At 38.5% G+C, this 17130-nt stretch overlaps 2 protein-coding genes across 5 annotated transcripts in view; one reads left to right on the forward strand and one right to left on the reverse strand.

Moving 5' to 3' along the window:
- Positions 1-14674, forward strand: part of LOC109550185 (uncharacterized) — a 38000-nt gene extending 23326 nt beyond the window's left edge. Inside the window, exon 6 of the mRNA XM_073795486.1 lies at positions 9376-14674. Within this exon, the coding sequence (XP_073651587.1) occupies positions 9376-9486 (111 nt within the window). The 3' untranslated portion in view covers positions 9487-14674. The remainder of the gene's footprint in view (positions 1-9375) is intronic.
- MRPS31 (mitochondrial ribosomal protein S31) overlaps positions 11320-17130 on the reverse strand; it is a 29326-nt gene continuing 23515 nt past the window's right edge. For all 4 annotated transcript variants that reach the window (XM_019936683.3, XM_019936685.3, XM_019936684.3 and 1 more), the window contains one exon: positions 11320-11619. In XM_019936683.3, the coding sequence (XP_019792242.1) occupies positions 11390-11619 (230 nt within the window). In that variant the 3' untranslated portion in view covers positions 11320-11389. The remainder of the gene's footprint in view (positions 11620-17130) is intronic.

Here is a 17130-nt window from a genome sequence, read left to right on the forward strand (position 1 = left end):
AGAGAATGAATTTCTGATGAGGGTACTTCAAATGTTAACTAATCCCCTCTGGAGTGTGGGTTCCTAATTAGTGTACTTCAAATGTGAACAGCCTCTAGGATATGGATTAAAGTTAATTTATACACACATACATCACACTGTTTTGTTTTAAATTTTTATTGGAGTTTAGTTGATTTACAATGTTGTGTTTGTTTCAGGTGTACTACATCACACTGTTAATACCAAAGTATTTTAAAGTAAATCACCCTACAGACAACCTAACGCTGTGGAACTCAAAGTCTAGAATTCATAGGTTTTGTTATCTGACCAGAGGGGAGATACAATATTAGAAAACAGAGGTTATTCGTGGAGAAAGATGGAGAACTTGAGATAGTGTTGGACACACAACAAGAAATAGAGACATTGTTTAATATGATGAGGGCCCAGAGAGAGGTCAGGCTAGGTATTCATATTTAATAGCTGTTCTTACAGAAACGAGAATTGAGAGCATGTGCACAAGTGGTTTGTTCAAATGAGAGGCAGAAAGAGATGAGAACGGCCTGAGCTGGGGATGGGAGAGGAAAAGGCGATCGATACCTGTTTGACAGGAAGGGAGTTGGGTGGTGACACTTTCAATTTACAATACTTCATTACAGAGAGCGTGGTATACACATCTGTATATGCTGTACTCTATGGGCAGGGCTCTTAACCACCTGGTTGTGAACTCTTTTTTTGTTTGGCTTCACCACACAGCTTGTGGGATTTTAGTTCCATAATCAGGGATTGAATTTGGGCCCTCAGCAGTGAGAGCAGAGTCCTAACCACTGGACTGGCAGGGAATTCCCTGGTTGTGAACTCTTGAAGAAACCTCTGGGGAATTCCCTGGAGGTCCAGTTGTTAGGACTCGGTGCTCTCACTGTCGGGGCCCCGGGTTCGATCCCCAGTTGGGGAACTAAGATCCCCAACAAGCCTCTCAGGGTGGCCAAAAAAAAAGAAACCTGTGGACTTCCTCTCAGAGTAATGTTTTTAAATGCATAAAATAAAATATATAGGACTATGAAGGAAGACAGTTATGTTGAAATACAGTTATCAAAATATTTTTAATGTTATATAAGGAGTTACTCTTTTTCGACACATTAAATAACAAGATCTAGTGGCAGGTCTAATAATTACTGTAACTTTGAAGCGATAATGAGTGTAAATTATATTTTGAGATATCTGCAACAACTCTAATGTGATATGAAAATAGCTGTGACTTCTATGGGTGACAGAGTCTTACTACTACTATTACTACTGTGTTTTGTTGTATACATTCATAATTGAAGGAAATGCTAATTTTCAGTTAGAGGCGAATGGAAATAAGGAAGTAATTTTTTTTCCCCTAAGTTCACAGACACTCCCCAGCCCTGAATTCTATCTACATATATACCTCCTCCCCCAGTGAGACCCTAGACACCAGGTTAAGACCCCGTGGTGGGTGGTCAGTTGAATTACTTTATTAATTCAACAGCTATTTATTGCATGTCAATCTGTGCTAGACATGGAGATACAAGGATAACTAAGCTTCAAGGAGCTCACAGTGAAGATGGGGAGACTGACACAGAAATAGATGATGGCTATTCCGTATGGCAGGTGCAATGATAGGGGAAAGCCTGGTGTATAAGGAGGGGCAGAGGAGGCCTCTGCAAGCAGTTATGCACGAAATAAGTGAGTGACTTGAGGTCAAAGTGAACTTGGATCCGAGCCTGTGCTCCACAATGGAGGATCTGTAGGCTGAGCTGTGAAAAACCTCAGGATAAGCTGTATCCACCACACGGAGCCCAACATGCCAGTCAAGCCTCTGTACCAGCCATGCCTACCTCCTCTTCCAGCCCCTTCTTGAGGCACTCTCCCGATCACTCTCTCTTAGTCTCCAAGCCTTAAACACACCATTTTCTTTCCTGCCTCAAGGCCACCCTATGTGCTGCAGCTTCTTCTCCTCACTCCCAACACCACACACACACACACACACACACACACACACACACAGCTTATGCCTATTCATCCTTTAGTTCACAACTTAAACATCGCTTCCTTGTGACTCTCCCCTACGTGCACAATACAGTATTTAACTAGCCCTCTCTTTTTTAAAAAAATTTTTAAATTGAAGTATAGCTGATTTACAACGTTGTGTTAGTTTCAGCAAAGTGATTCAGTTATACATATATGTATATATTCTTTTTCAGATTCTTTGCCCCAATAGGTTATGACAAAATATTGAGTAGAGTTCCCTGTGCTATACAGCAGGTCCTTATTAGTTATCTATTTTATATATAGTAGTGTGTATATGTTAATCCCAAACTCCTAATTTATCCTTTCCCCTCTTTCCCCTTTGGTAACCATCAGTTTGTTTTCTATGTCTGTGGGTTTATTTCTGTTTTACATGTCAGTTTATTTGTATCATTTTTATAGTTTTAGATTCCACATGTAAGCGATAGCATACGATATTTGTCTTTGTCTGGCTTACCTCACTTAATATGATAATCTCTAGGTCCAACCACATTGCTGCAAAAGGCATTATTTCATTCTTTTTTATGGCTGAGTAATATTGCATTGTGTGTGTGTATGTGTGTTTATATATATATATATATATATATATATATATACATACATACATATATATACACCACATCTTCTTTATCCATTCATCTGTTGATGGACATTTAGGTTGCTTCCATGTCTTGGCTATTGTAAATACTGCTGCAATGAACATTGGGGTGCATGTATCTTTTCGAATTATGGTTTTCTCTGGATATATGCCCAGGAGTGGGGTTGCTGGATCATATGGTAGTTCTATTTTTACTCTTTTAAGGAACCTCCATACTGTTCTCCATAGTGGTTGTACCAATTTACATTCCCACCAACAGTGTAGGAGGGTTCCCTTTTCTCTACACCCTCTCCAGCATTTATTTGTAGACTTTTTGATGATGGCCATTCTGACCAGTGTGTGGTGATACCTCATTGTAGTTTTGGTTTGCATTTCTCTAATAATAGCAGTGTTGAGCATCTAACCAGCCATCCCTGATGGACATTTAAGTTGTCTCTAGTTTTTCATAATTACCAGCAATGAAGTCTCACACACACATATGCACACACACACCTTTTTATACTTGTACCTACATCTCTGATAGATGCATTTCTAGAAGTGAAATTGCTAAGACAAATGCACATTTAATGTTTCAATCAGTACTACCGATAGCTCTCAAAAAGGTGCCCTAGAGGGGCTTCCCTGGTGGCGCAGTGGTTGAGAGTCCGCCTGCCGAGTCAGGGGACACAGGTTCGTGCCCCGGTCTGGGAAGATCCCACATGCCGTGGAGCGGCTGGGCCCGTGAGCCATGGCCGCTGAGTCTGCGCGTCCGGAGCCTGTGCTCCGCAACGGGAGAGGCCACAACAGTGACAGGCCCGCGTACCACAAAAAAAAAAAAAAAAAAAGGTGCCCTAGAGAACCTGCTTTCTCACATTCTTAACAATATTGGATCTTACTAAGCTTTTCAATATTTGTTAATATTTTCATAAGATGGCTGCAGTCTCATTGCTAACTTTGCATATCTTTGATTATTAATGAGATTGAACATTTTATCATTCTATTATTTAAGATAAGATGTAATTAGTTTGACATTATAGATAGAAGGATAGAGACTGAAAAAAAAGAAAATTAAAATTTCTGCTAAAGAATAAAGGAACATCTTAGGAAGGAAAAGCACCTTCTCAGCTTTGATATAAATGGCATTCATGCCTAACGCACATCTTGCTGCAAACGGAGCGTTTTAAACCATGTTTAAAGTTAACCCATATATAATTGGCTGCTCTGCTTCAGAATTATTACTGGAGATGCTGTGTGATCCTATATTGGTAAATTTTCTGATACATAAGCTTTATAATCATCAAATAATAAGCTTCCCCTTTGTGCGCACATCTTGGTTTCTATGTTTTTTGTTTCATTTCGGGTTTTTTTTTTGGCCACAGCACGTGGCTTGTGGGATCTTAGTTCCCTGACCAGGGATCGAACCTGGGCCCTCAGCAGTAATTTAATTGATAGGATTGTATTAATGTCAATTTACGAATTTTGATCATTGAACTATGGTTGTGTAAGTTAACGTTAGGGGGTGCTGGGTGAAGGGTATACATAGATTTATTATTTTTGTAACTTTTCTGTAAGTCTAAAATTATTTCAAAAATAAAAACGTTAATTAAAAATAAGCTTCATCTGAAGTGTGATTTTCATAATACACATTAAAAACCACATCCTCCTGGTCATAGCTATGCTGAGGATTTGAATATTATTCAGAATTTCCCCTAATACTGAACTGCTCTTCACTGAAACCATGTGGTTTCACAGAATGCTGAAATGTTTTAAAAACAATTTGCATTCTCTTTCTCTTCTTTCATCTTTGAGTTTATGGAGCTCCCTGTTGTTCATTCAGAAAATAATTCTTACCAGCTTAAGCTACCAATTAATGTAAAAGAAGGAAGGGTCCCTGATCTGAATCTGGGGTTCTCAGCTCTGTCATAAATGAACTATGAAATCACTGGCAACTTACTCCCTCTGGGCCTCTATTTTCCACACCTATGAAATGAGTGAATTAGTAAAAGATATTTGGCTTTCTCAGTTGGGGAATTCTGTGCTTCATATTCATAATTCCTGACTCCTACTAGCTTGACGTCCACCTCAAGTTAGGCTAAAAGTTTTGGTGTAGAAGTGACCAAAGACTGTAAATGCCAGTTTGTAGCTCAATACGTCAAGGCATTAACCAAAGTTAATGAATGTGGCAGAGGTAATTGGGTTCTTAATTTTTTTTTTTTTTTTTTTTGCGGTACGCGGGCCTCTCACTGCTGTGGCCTCTCCCGTTGCGGAGCACAGGCTCCGGACGTGCAGGCTCAGCCGCCATGGCTCACGGGCCCAGCTGCTCCGCGGCATGTGAGATCTTCCCGGACCGGGGCACGAACCCGTGTCCCCTGCATCGGCAGGCAGGCTCTCAACCACTGTGTCACCAGGGAAGTCCCGGGTTCTTAATTTTTAATATCTCAGAAATTTTAACAAAGATCTTAATCTCATTTAAATCTCTTGATTTTACACATTAATGAATAGCAGTGAGTTATTTTCACACGGTGAAATTCAATCCATCTAAATCAGAAGCTTCATTCTAGGACCATATTTCAAACTCCTTTCCCACGGAAGCATCGTTCGGCAGCCACAAGTATGGCACACCTGACTCTTTCCTCCCCTTTCTTTTCCTGATCCCTCTTGCTGATGGTATAGGGAATAGAGATTGACTCAAAGTCAGACAATGGTGGCCTAAACCACCAATCTGTGGATTATTACAAGCTGACCTAGAGCCTAAAAGAATACTTTTCTTTTTTTTCTTAATTTTATTGAAGTATAGTTGATTTACAATGTTGTATTAATTTCTGCTGTATGGCAAAGTGACTCAGTTATCACAGGATATTGAATATAGTTCCCTGTATTATACAGTAGGACCTTGTTTTTTATCCATCCTATATGTACTAGTTTGCATCTGCTAATCTCAAACTCCCAATCCTTCCCTCCCCCACCCCCCTTCCCATTGGCAACCACAAGTCTGTTCTCTGTGTCTGTGAGTCTGTTTCTATTTCGTAGATATGTTCATTTGTTTCATATTTTAGATTCCACATATAAGTGATATCATACGGTATTTGTCTTTCTCTTTCTGACTTACCTTGCTTAGAATGATAATGTCTAGGTCCATCCATGTTGCTGCAAATGGCATTATTTCGTTCTTTTTAATGGCTGAGTAATATTCCATTATATCTATCTATATATATATTTATAGAGATATATATATTCCACATCTTTATCCATTCATCTGTCGATGGACATTTAGGTTGCTTCCATGTCTTGGCTATTGTTCATAGTGCTGCCATGAACACTGGGATGCATGTATCTTTTTTTTAAAATAAATTTATTTATGTATTTATTTGGCTGTGTTGGGTCTTCATTGCTGCGTGCAGGCTTTCTCTAGTTGTGGCAAGCAGGGGCTACTCTTCATTGCAGTACACAGGCTTCTCATTGCGGTGGCTTCTCTTGTTGTGGAGCACAGGCTCTAGGTGTGCGGGCTTCAGTAGTTGTGGCACGTGGGCTCAGCAGTTGTGGCTCGCGGGCTCTAGAGCGCAGGCTCAGTAGTTGTGGCACACGGGCTTAGTTGCTCCGCGGCATGTGGGATCTTCCCAGGCCAGGGCTCGAACCCATGTTCCCTGCATTGGCAGGTGGATTCTTAACCACTCTGCCAGCAGGGAAGTCTCCATGTATCTTTTTGAATTATGGTTTTCTCCAGATATATGTCCAGGAGTGGGATTGCTAGATAAAAGAACAATTTTCTTTTTGCCCATAATGACACTGGAAAAATGACTTCTCTTCTCAGTGCTGTTTCTCACTTACCATCCCATCAAAAATTCTTTTTTCATTGTGGCCACTTTGACATTTGCCCCACTGAGCTTTCTGCCTTTAATTTTTTCCCAAATAGCCCTACTGAATTAGCCCCCCAAAACTCTGAGTTATTGTTATTCCACTCTTTAATGATTTTTCATCTAAACATTAACTACCACTTCAAAGTTCCTATGTTTGTGATGATCCCATTAGAATATTTTATTGAACTTAAATGAAGAAATTCCTTTTCCCTTTACTCCAGCGTATCCATATAATTGCTCTCAAATCTCTTCTTGAGGGATACTGGGGGAAAAAAAAGCTTGGTTTTTGGAGTTGTTGATCTAGGGTTTAAATCCTGGCTGTACCACTTATTTGCAACATTGGGAAATTTATTAAATTCCTGTAAATGGGAATAATACATACCTTAGAGAATATTCCAGACTTCAGTGATGTAATATGTGTGAAGCACACAGCACCAGGCCAGTCAGCCAAGAGGAGCCCACCACCGCAGTGGTGCCTGTGACCATCTCAGCCACGATGCTGATGACAGTAATTACTCTAGACTGGCACGCATGGAGCAACCACCTCTACTGCCCTCAGCCACCGAGCTACACCCTTCCAGCTTTCCTGCACCTTGGCTAACACGTGCTTCTTCCCGAAATGGTGGTCCTCTATTTGGCTTGAGAACAGAGCATTCTTTTCTCAGATGGTTGGCGTATCTTCATTATACACATAGACCATAGGACCTAGAATCTAAGGATAGTAGATTCTTTAGAATTAAGTGTGTAGATGGACAAAGAAAGGATGTTTTTAATGTCATGGTCTCAACTGTGAAGGTATGATAGACCTTCAAAACTATGGCCAGATTCTGCATATCTTCCAGTTATACACCCACTTCCATTCATTCCTTAAAATATCATGAAATGTTGTTACATACAAAAGGATATCTGTAATATAATTTTTATTGATTGATTTATTTTTGGCTGTGTTGGATCTTTGTTGCTGCGCGCAGGCTTTCTCTAGTTGCGGCGAGCGGGGGCTACTCTGTTGTGGTGAGCAGGCTTCTCACTGTGGTGGCTTCTGTTGTGGAGCACGGGCTCTAGGCATGCGGGCTTCAGTAGCTGTGGCTCGCGGGCTCAGTAGTTGTGATTTGCGAGCTCTAGAGAGCAGGCTCAGTAGTTGTGGCGCACGGGCTTAGTTGCTCTGTGGCATGTGGGGTCTTCCTGGACCAGGGATTGAACCCATGTCCCCTGCATTGGCAGGCAGATTCTTAACCACTGCGCCACCAGGGAAGTCCCTGTAATATAATTTTTAAAGCATGATAATAAAATGATCACCTGTGAACCTACCATCCAACTTGGGAAATAGAATGTTAGTGCCGTTTAGGCTCCCTGGGTGTCCCTCCTCAACGCCACAGCCCGTCTCCCTTGGCTCCCTGAGTCACAGTATTCTGTTTATCATTCCTGTGATCTGTGTTATAATCACATTTATTGCTCTGCAATATATTCAGAATTGTAAATGGGAGTCTATTGCATGTATTCTTCTGCAACTTATTTTTCACTCAACATCTGAAATTCGTCTGTATTGATGTGTATAGCTCTATTTTAATCATTTTTGCTTCTGTTTAGAGTTCTACTGCCTGAATAAACCACAATTTATTAGTTCTCCAGGCAACAGGCACTTCCTCTCCAATTTTTACTACTTTGAACATTTTTGTAAATGCCTCCCAGCACTTATCTGCAAGGGTTTCTTTAGGTATATACTCCAGAAGCGTTGTTCACAGTTTATATAAATACACACACACACACACACACACACACACACACACACACACACACACACACACACACGGTAGATGTTTATACTATGTATTTACATATAATTATTAAAAGATAACTAAATGTTTCATGTATGTTATATCTTAATAGTTACATACTATATACGTATGTAATATATATTATATATAATTATGTAATTCCAAGAGTATTTGCCAATTTATACTCCCACTAACCTCAACATGAGTGATATTGCCTATCTTTTGATTTTTCACCCATCTAAAGAATACACAAATGTTATCTCAATATGGGTGTGGTTCTTTTTGTTTGTTTTTTGTTTTTGTTTTGCGGTACGGGGCCTCTCACTATTGTGGCCTCTCCCATGGTGGAGCACAGGCTCCGGACGCACCGGCTCAGCGGCCATGGCTCACGGGCCCAGCCGCTCTGCAGCATGTGGGATCTTCCCGGACCGGGGCACGAACCCGTGTTCCCTGCATCGGCAGGCGTACTCTCAACCACTGTGCCACCAGGGAAGGCCTCAATATGGGTTTTTTAAAAAAAAATTTTAACTGAAAGGTTCTTTAAATTCTATAGTGCTTTAAAATTTTCAAAATTTCACACATAATTTCATGTAATCCCATAATAGCCTTTCCCCCCACCCCTATGTTGCCCCTCCCCCTTCCCTCTCCCCACTGGTAACCACTAGTTTGTTCTCTGTATCTGTGAGTCTGCTGCTTTTTTGTTTTATTCATTAGTTTGTTGTATTTTTTAGATTCCACATATAAGTGACATCCTACAGCATTTGTCTTTCTCTGTCTGACGTATTTCACTTAGCATAATACCCTCTAAGTCCATCCATGTTGCTGCAAATGGCAAAATTTCATTCTTTTTTATGGCTGAGTAGTATTCTATTGTGTATATATACACCACATCTTTATCCACTCATCTGTTGATGGACACTTGGGTTGCTTCCATACTTTGGCCATCGTAAATAATGCTGCTATGAACATTGGGGTGCATGTATCTTTTTGAATTAGTGTTTTCTCAATATGGTTTTCATTTGCATTTTCCTCACATTCTTTCATATATTAGCCAGTTATATTAGTTCTTCTATGAAATGCCTGTTTATATATTTTGACCATATTCTTTTGTGTTGTTTTTCTTCTGCTTGATTTTTAGGAGTTCCTTGTATACTCTACAAACTACTCATTTGGTGATTGTATTGAAGCATTTATCTTCTCCACGTTGGACACGTGTCTTTTCACTCTTGGTGGTATCTTTTTTGATTAAAATTTCTAAATTTTAACATAGCCAAATTTATTAATCTTTTTCTTAGAGATTGTGCTTTGGTGTTTTAAATCCTTGCCTACATCAGAGCCATAAAGATATTCTTCTGTATTTTCACTTTAAATGTTTATAATTTTATCTCATTTAAGTATCAAATTCAACTGAATTGGATTTTTTTTTAATATGAGTAGAGAATCCACGTTTTTTCCTTCATGTGTATAACCAATTGTCCTAACACCATTCATTGGATATCCACTCTTCCCATTGATCTGCAATGCCAACTTTGTCATGTATCAAGTTTCCATATACTAATGGGCCTATTTCTGTGTTCTCTATTCTGTTCCATCAGTCTATTTAACTATCTCTGTGTGTAATATCCTGCTAATTATCACAGCTTTATAATAAGTCTTTTAAAAAAATATTTATTTGGCCACGTTGGGTCTTAGTTGCGGCACGCGGGTACCTTCGTTACAGCGTGCAGGCTTCTCTCTAGTTGTGGTGCGTGGGCTCCAGAGTGCGCAGGCTCAGTAGCTGTGCAGCATGGGCTTTAGAGCGCAGGCTCAGTAGTTGTGGCTCACGGGCCCAGTTGCTCCACGGCATGTGGGATCCTCCCAGACCAGGGCTCAAACCCGTGTCCCCTGCATTAGCAGGCAGACTCCCAACCACTGCACCACCAGGGAAGCCCTACACATATTTTTAGATTCTGAATATGATAAGCCCAATATTTAAAGGCTCTGTGAGTCTGATTCTGTTGTCTGTTGTTTCTGCTGGCATACATTCATGATGCTTTCTTTCCTTATGTGTTTTGTAATTTGAAGACTGGGTTTATGGTGAGTTCCTTCACATACAATTTTTGTTTGCTTGTGCCAGAGCCTGAACACTACTAACCTGAGGCCACTGTAAACTAAATTCTTAATTTGAGGTTGGTTTTGTTTTTTTTAAAAGAATCCTCAGTCCTTTCAGTTGTATGAATCTGAATCACGTTGCTATACACCATAATGGAAATTAGTTCTGGGCTTCCCTGGTGGCACAGCAGTTAAGAATCCACCTGCCAATGCAGGGGACACGAGTTCGAGCCCTGGTCCAGGAAGATCCCACATGCTGCGGAGCAACTAAGCCCATGTGCCACAACTACTGAGCCCGTGTGCTACAACTACTGAAGCCTGCATGCCTAGAGCCTGTGCTCTGCAACAAGAGAAGTCACCGCATTGAGAAGCCCACACATGCAATGAAGAGTAGCCCCCGCTTGCCACAAATAGAGAAAGCCCAGGCACAGCAATGAAGACCCAACACAGCCAAAAATAATGAACAAATAAAATAAATAAATTAAAATTAAAAAAAAAAGGAAATTAGTTCTGATTTTAGCATGATGGCCTAAAATTCTAGAAGTGATTAGTATAAGCCCTTTATTTCTATAAGGTTACTTCACTATAGTGACCCAGACTTAGGTAAGGGTAGTTAATTCAGTGTGAAAATAGAAATATGTATATATGCAAATATAGAAACTACATGTATATGTAAATACAATCTATGCATATAAATTTGTCTGTAAATCCTCTCAACTGTTATAGTCCTCTGATGACATCACATGGATGGCGACTTATATTTCAAAGAAGTATGGTCACTGAATGAAAAGGAAAAGGTTACAGGAAGTCGCCTTAAACTTATTAGTAATTCTAAGATACTCTTTTTGTTTAGAATTACTAGTTGAATCCATAAAAGCTGGTAACCTTTTTCCATGCAGGAATATTTTTCAGTTACCACCGTACATATACTTTTAAACAATTTAACATTTATACGATTCAAATCAGATGCAATAATGAGCACAATATAGGAAAACTTCTAGTAAAATTATTTAATTATAATACAAATCTCCAACAGCTTGAAATAAGAATTTCCATGATCTTCAATTGAACTGTATGCCACTTTCTTTTAGAATGTCCCGTTTTTCATTAAAATAGTTTCTAAACCACTCTATATGTTCAACCTTCTGTTTAACACTCAGATACGGGTTTTTGGAAAGGCCACAGGTCACCAACTCCATGAAGTGGCGAATTGGTCCCTGTTTTGGAAAATCCTCCAGGTATTTATCCAGAAATATATGTTCATGAAATTCTGAACCGTCATCATCAAAACCTAGGAAATGAGACAAAATATGTTACAATTTTGAATGTAAAACCTACACTATAAAATTAACATTAATGAGGTAGTATAGTATTACAGTAAAGGCATGAACATTGGAGTAAAACAGAGGTTTGCTCACCAATTTAACAGCCACGTGATTGGGCAAATTAACTTCACTGAGCAACAGTTTCCTCAGGCATAAAATGAGTATTAAGACAGCACGTTCTTCATGGGGTTTTATAAAGTTAAATAGACATAAATCTTATAAAGTTCCTTTACAATGCTTAGCATACTACAAATATTCAAAATGTAGCAGCAATTACTACTAATGGATATTTTAATATCTAAAGAAACCACTAAGAAAACTATACAAACTACACTAAAAAAATACATAAAGCAAAATAAGATGGAATCCTTATATTCAAGCAGCTCACAGGAAGCCCAGAAAAGACAGAGGAGTGAGAAACAGAGACAATGAACAGAAAACAAATAACAATGAGACTTAAATCCTAACAAATCAATAATTACTTTAAATGTAAATGTCTAAATATACCATCAAAAGAAAAACACGATCCAACTATATGCTATATACAAGAAACTCACTTCAAATATTTACCTATAACATAGGTAGGTTGAAAGTAAAACGATGGAGGCAGACATATCTTGCTAACATTAATTTTTAAAAAAAGAATGCATGAGTGGCTATAGGAATATCAAAGTAGACTTCAGAGCAAAGAAAATTACTAGAGAGAAAGAGGAACGTTACATAATAAAAGGATCAACCCACCAAGAAGACAAGCAATCTTAATTATGTATGCACCAAAGAGTTTCTAAATACATGAAAGAAAAGTTGATAGAAATAAAGTAGAAATTAAAAAATCCACAATTACAGTTGGAGGTTTCAAGACCCCACTGTCAACAACTGTGAGAACTACCAAGTAGAAAATTAGCAGAGACACAGAAGAACTGAACAACATCAACCAACAGGATCACAGTGACATCTACAGAACACTCTACCAGACTATTGCAGAATACAAATTCTTTTAAAGTATCCATGGAACATTCACCTAGTTTAACCATATCCTGGGTCACAAAACAAATGTCAACATATTTAAAATAACTGAAATAATATACAGTATGTTCTCTGATCATAAAGGAATCAAAACAGAAATCGGTAACAGGAAGACAATAGGAAAATCTTCAAACAGTTGGAAATTAATGTAAGTAATTCATGGTCATAAAGGAAATCTCAAAAGAAATAATATTTATTTATTTGGATTGCAGGTCTTTAGTTGTGGCAGGCGGGCTCCTTAGTTGTGGCATGCATGTGGGATCTAGTTCCCTGACCAGGGATTGAACCTGGGCCCCCTGCATTGGGAGTGTGGAGTCTTAACCACTGTGCCATGAGGGAAGTCCCTCAAAAGAAATTTTTAAAAACACATAGAATCGAATGAAAATACAACAAATCAAAATTTGTGGGACACAGCTAAAACAGTGCTGAGAGGGAAATATATAGCACTGAATGCACACATAAGAGAAGTCTCTAATCAATAATCTAAGCTCCCACTTTAAGAACCTAGTAAAAGAAGAGCAAAATAACCCCAAAGCAAACAAAAGGAAGGAAATAATAAAGATAACATCAGCAATCAATAAAACTGAAAACAAGAAAATAGAGAAAAATCAATGAAACCAATACCTGGTTCTTTCACACGCACACACACAAAACAAAAAAAACAAAAATTGATACATTTCTAGCAAGTCTGATAAAGAAAAAAGAGAAGGCACACACCAACAATATTAGCAATGAAAAGGGGGTTATCATTATAAATCCTGAAATCATTAAACGGATAATAAAGGAATACTCCAAACAACCTTACACTCACAAATTCAACAACTTGAAAAAAATGGACAACTTAAAAAAAATCTATTGAACTACCAAAACTCAACCAAAATAAAAGATAACCTGAATAATCTTATAACTATTAAAGAAAAGAAATATGTAATTTAAAAGTTCTCAAACATTTAAAGAAAAACTAACACCAATTTTACACAATTTCTTCCAGAAACTAGAAGACAGGATACTTCCTAACACGTTTTATGAGACCAGCATTACCTTGTTAAAAAAACAAAGACAAAACAACAACCAAAAACAGGAGCAAGAGAGAGAGAGAACTACAAAACAATATCTCTAATAACCTTAGAGGAAAAACCTTTAAACAAAATTAGCAGACAAATCCAACAATGTATAAAAAGATTTATACACCAAGATCAAGTGGAATTTACTCAAGTAGGATTTTACTGCAAGGCTGGTTCAACATCTGAAAGTCAAGGTAATCTACCATATCAACAGGTTAAAGAAGAAAAATCGTATGACCCAACACTCACTTTGATAAATATTCTCAGCAAATTAGGAAAAGAGAAGAACTACATCAACATGGTAAACCTACAGCTAATATCATAGTGAAAGACTGAAGGCTTCCCCCCGAAGTTCCTGAACAAGGCAAGGAGATCAGCTCTCACAACTCCTACTCAACATAGTACTGAAATTTCCAGCCACTGATGAGGCAGGCAGAAAGAAAAGTCACATAGATGGGAAAGGAAGACATAAAACTATTTGCAGACGACATGATTGTCTACGTAGAAAATTCCAAGGAATCTACAAAAAAACTCCTAGAACTAATTAGTGAGTTCAGTAAGGTTACAGGATACAAGATCATAAAAATAAGAATCACTATTTAAATTGGAAGACTCAGCATAGTAAAGATGTCATTTCTCTCCAAACTAATCTACAGGTTTAATGTACTTTCTACCACAATTCCAGCGAAGTTTTGCCACAGACAAGCTTATTCTAAAATTTATATGGAAAGGCTTAAGTCCTAGAAGAGTTAAAACAACCCTGAAAGAGAAGAATAAAGTGGGAGGAATAATGCTCGGGCTGACGCTACAGCTACAGAACAGGCATGCCTCGTCTCGCTGTGCTCTGCTTTACTGTGCTTCACAGATATTGCCTTTTTTTTTTTTTTGTACAAATTAAAGGTTTGCGGCAACCCTTTGTCAAGCAAGTATATCTACACCACTTTTTCCAATGGCATTTGCTTACTTCCATGTCTCTATGTCACATTTTGGTAATTCTCACAATGTTTCCAACTTTTTTCATTATTATTATATTTGCTATGCTGATCTGTGATTGGTGATCTTTGCTGATCTTGGTGATCTTTGCTGAAGGCTCAGATGATGGTAAGCATTTTTTAGCAATAAAGTATTTTTTTTAACATCTTTATTGGAGTATAATTGCTTTACAGTGGTGTGTTAGTTTCTGCTTTATAACAATATGTTATATCAGTTATATCAATAACTGATATAACAGTTATTATCATATATATATTATTATATATCAATAACTGATATATATCAATATATGTATCAGTTATACATATACATATGTTCCCATATCTCTTCCCTCTTGCGTCTCCCTCCCTCCCACCCTCCCTATCCCACCGCTCCAGGCGGTCACAAAGAACTGAGCCGATATCCCTGTGCCATGCGGCTGTTTCCCACTAGCTATCTACCTTACGTTTGTTAGTGTGTATATGTCCATGACTCTCTCTCAATAAAGTATTTTTTAGTTAAGGTATGTACTGTACTTTTTTTAGACATAATGTTATTGCACACTTAACAGAATACAGTGTAGTGTAAACATAATTTTTATATGCACTGGGAAACCAAAAGATGCATGTGACTTGCGTTATTACAATCTTTGCTTTATTGCGATGGTCTGAAAACACACCTGCAATATCTAAGGTATGCCTGTAATCAAAAGAGTATGGTATTCACAGGGAACTCAATATTATGTAATGACCTATACGGAAAAAAAAAATCTAAAAAATAGTAGATATATGTATAACTGACTCACTTTGCTGTACATCTGAAACTAACACAACATTGTAAATCAACTATGTGCCAATAAAAGTTTTTTAAAAAATAGAGTATGGTATTGGCAGGCAGTAAGACACAAAGGTTGATGGAACAAAAATCGAGGACCCAGAAATAGACCCTGTTATGGACTGCCAACACATGGATCTTGGACTTCCAGCCTGCAGACTTTGAGAAAGTAAATTCTGTTGTTTAAGGTACCTAGTCTGTGATATTTTATTATAGAAGTCTTAGCAGACTAACACAGATCCACATGAATATGCCCAACTTTTTACAAAGATGCACAGACAATTCAATGGAGAAAGGACAGACTTTTCAACAAATGGTGCCAGAAGAATTGAAAAAGAACCTCAACCTCATACAAATTAACAAAGAATGGATCACGGTCTAAACTATATATATAACAGAAAAAAAAACCAGAGGAAAATCTTCTGGTTCTAGGGCTGGAAAAGAATTTGACACCAACAGCACAATCCATAAAAGGAAAAATTGGACCCCATCAAAATTGAAGACTTTTGGTCTGTGAAAGAATCTGTTAAAAGGATACAAAGACGGGCTTCCCTGGTGGCGCAGTGGTTGAGAGTCCGCCTGCCGATGCAGGGGGCACGGGTTCGTGCCCCGGTCCGGGAAGATCCCACATGCCGCGGAGTGGCTGGGCCCGTGAGCTGTGGCCGCTGAGCCTGCGCGTCTGGAGCCTGTGCTCCGCAACGGGAGAGGCCACAACAGTGAGAGGCCCGCGTACGGCAAAAAAAAAAAAAAAAAACTAAACCTGTAACTACCACACTACCCAGCAACCGCACTCCTGAGTATTTATCCCAGGGGAATGGAAATCTGTATTCATACAGAAACCTGTACGTGAATATTTACAGCACCTTTATTGTAATAGCCAAAAACTGGTAATAGCCCAGATGTCTTTTATCAGGGGAATGGTTAAACAAACTATAAGGTACATTCAAACCATGGAATATTACTCAGCAATAAAAACTGCAGCAGCAAACAACCCCTACTGACACACATAACAACTTGGATACATCTCCAGAGAATTAATCATGCTGAGTGGGAAAAAAAAAGCCAATCCCCAAAGGTTACATACTGTGTGATTCCATGTGTACGTCTTTCTTGAAGTGACAAAATTATAGAAATGGAAAATGGATTTAGTAAGATTGCCAAGGATCAGGGACTAAGAAAGGACAGCAGTGGGAGGTGAGTGGATGTCGTTATGAAAGAGTATAAGAGAGATCCTTGAGGCGACAGAACTGTTCTGTATCCTGACTGTGGTCGTGATTACATGAATCTACATATGTGACAAAACTGCACAGAACTAAGCACACAAACACACTCACACAAAGGAGTACATGTAGAACTGGTGACATCTGAACATGGCTGAAAGACACGGATGCCGGCTGCCTGCCTGTGATACTATGCTGTGGTTACGTGGGCGGTAACTACTGAGGGAAGATGGGTAAAGGGTATGTGAGATATTTATCATTTCTTACAGCTGCATGTGAACCCAGAATTACCTCAAAATAAGAAGTTTAAAAATGCTCTCTAATCACTTACAATTATCTTACACTTACTGAAAGAGATTTT

This window comes from Tursiops truncatus, chromosome 18, assembly GCF_011762595.2.
Source record: "Tursiops truncatus isolate mTurTru1 chromosome 18, mTurTru1.mat.Y, whole genome shotgun sequence".
In the NCBI taxonomy this organism is placed as follows: Eukaryota; Metazoa; Chordata; class Mammalia; order Artiodactyla; family Delphinidae; genus Tursiops; species Tursiops truncatus.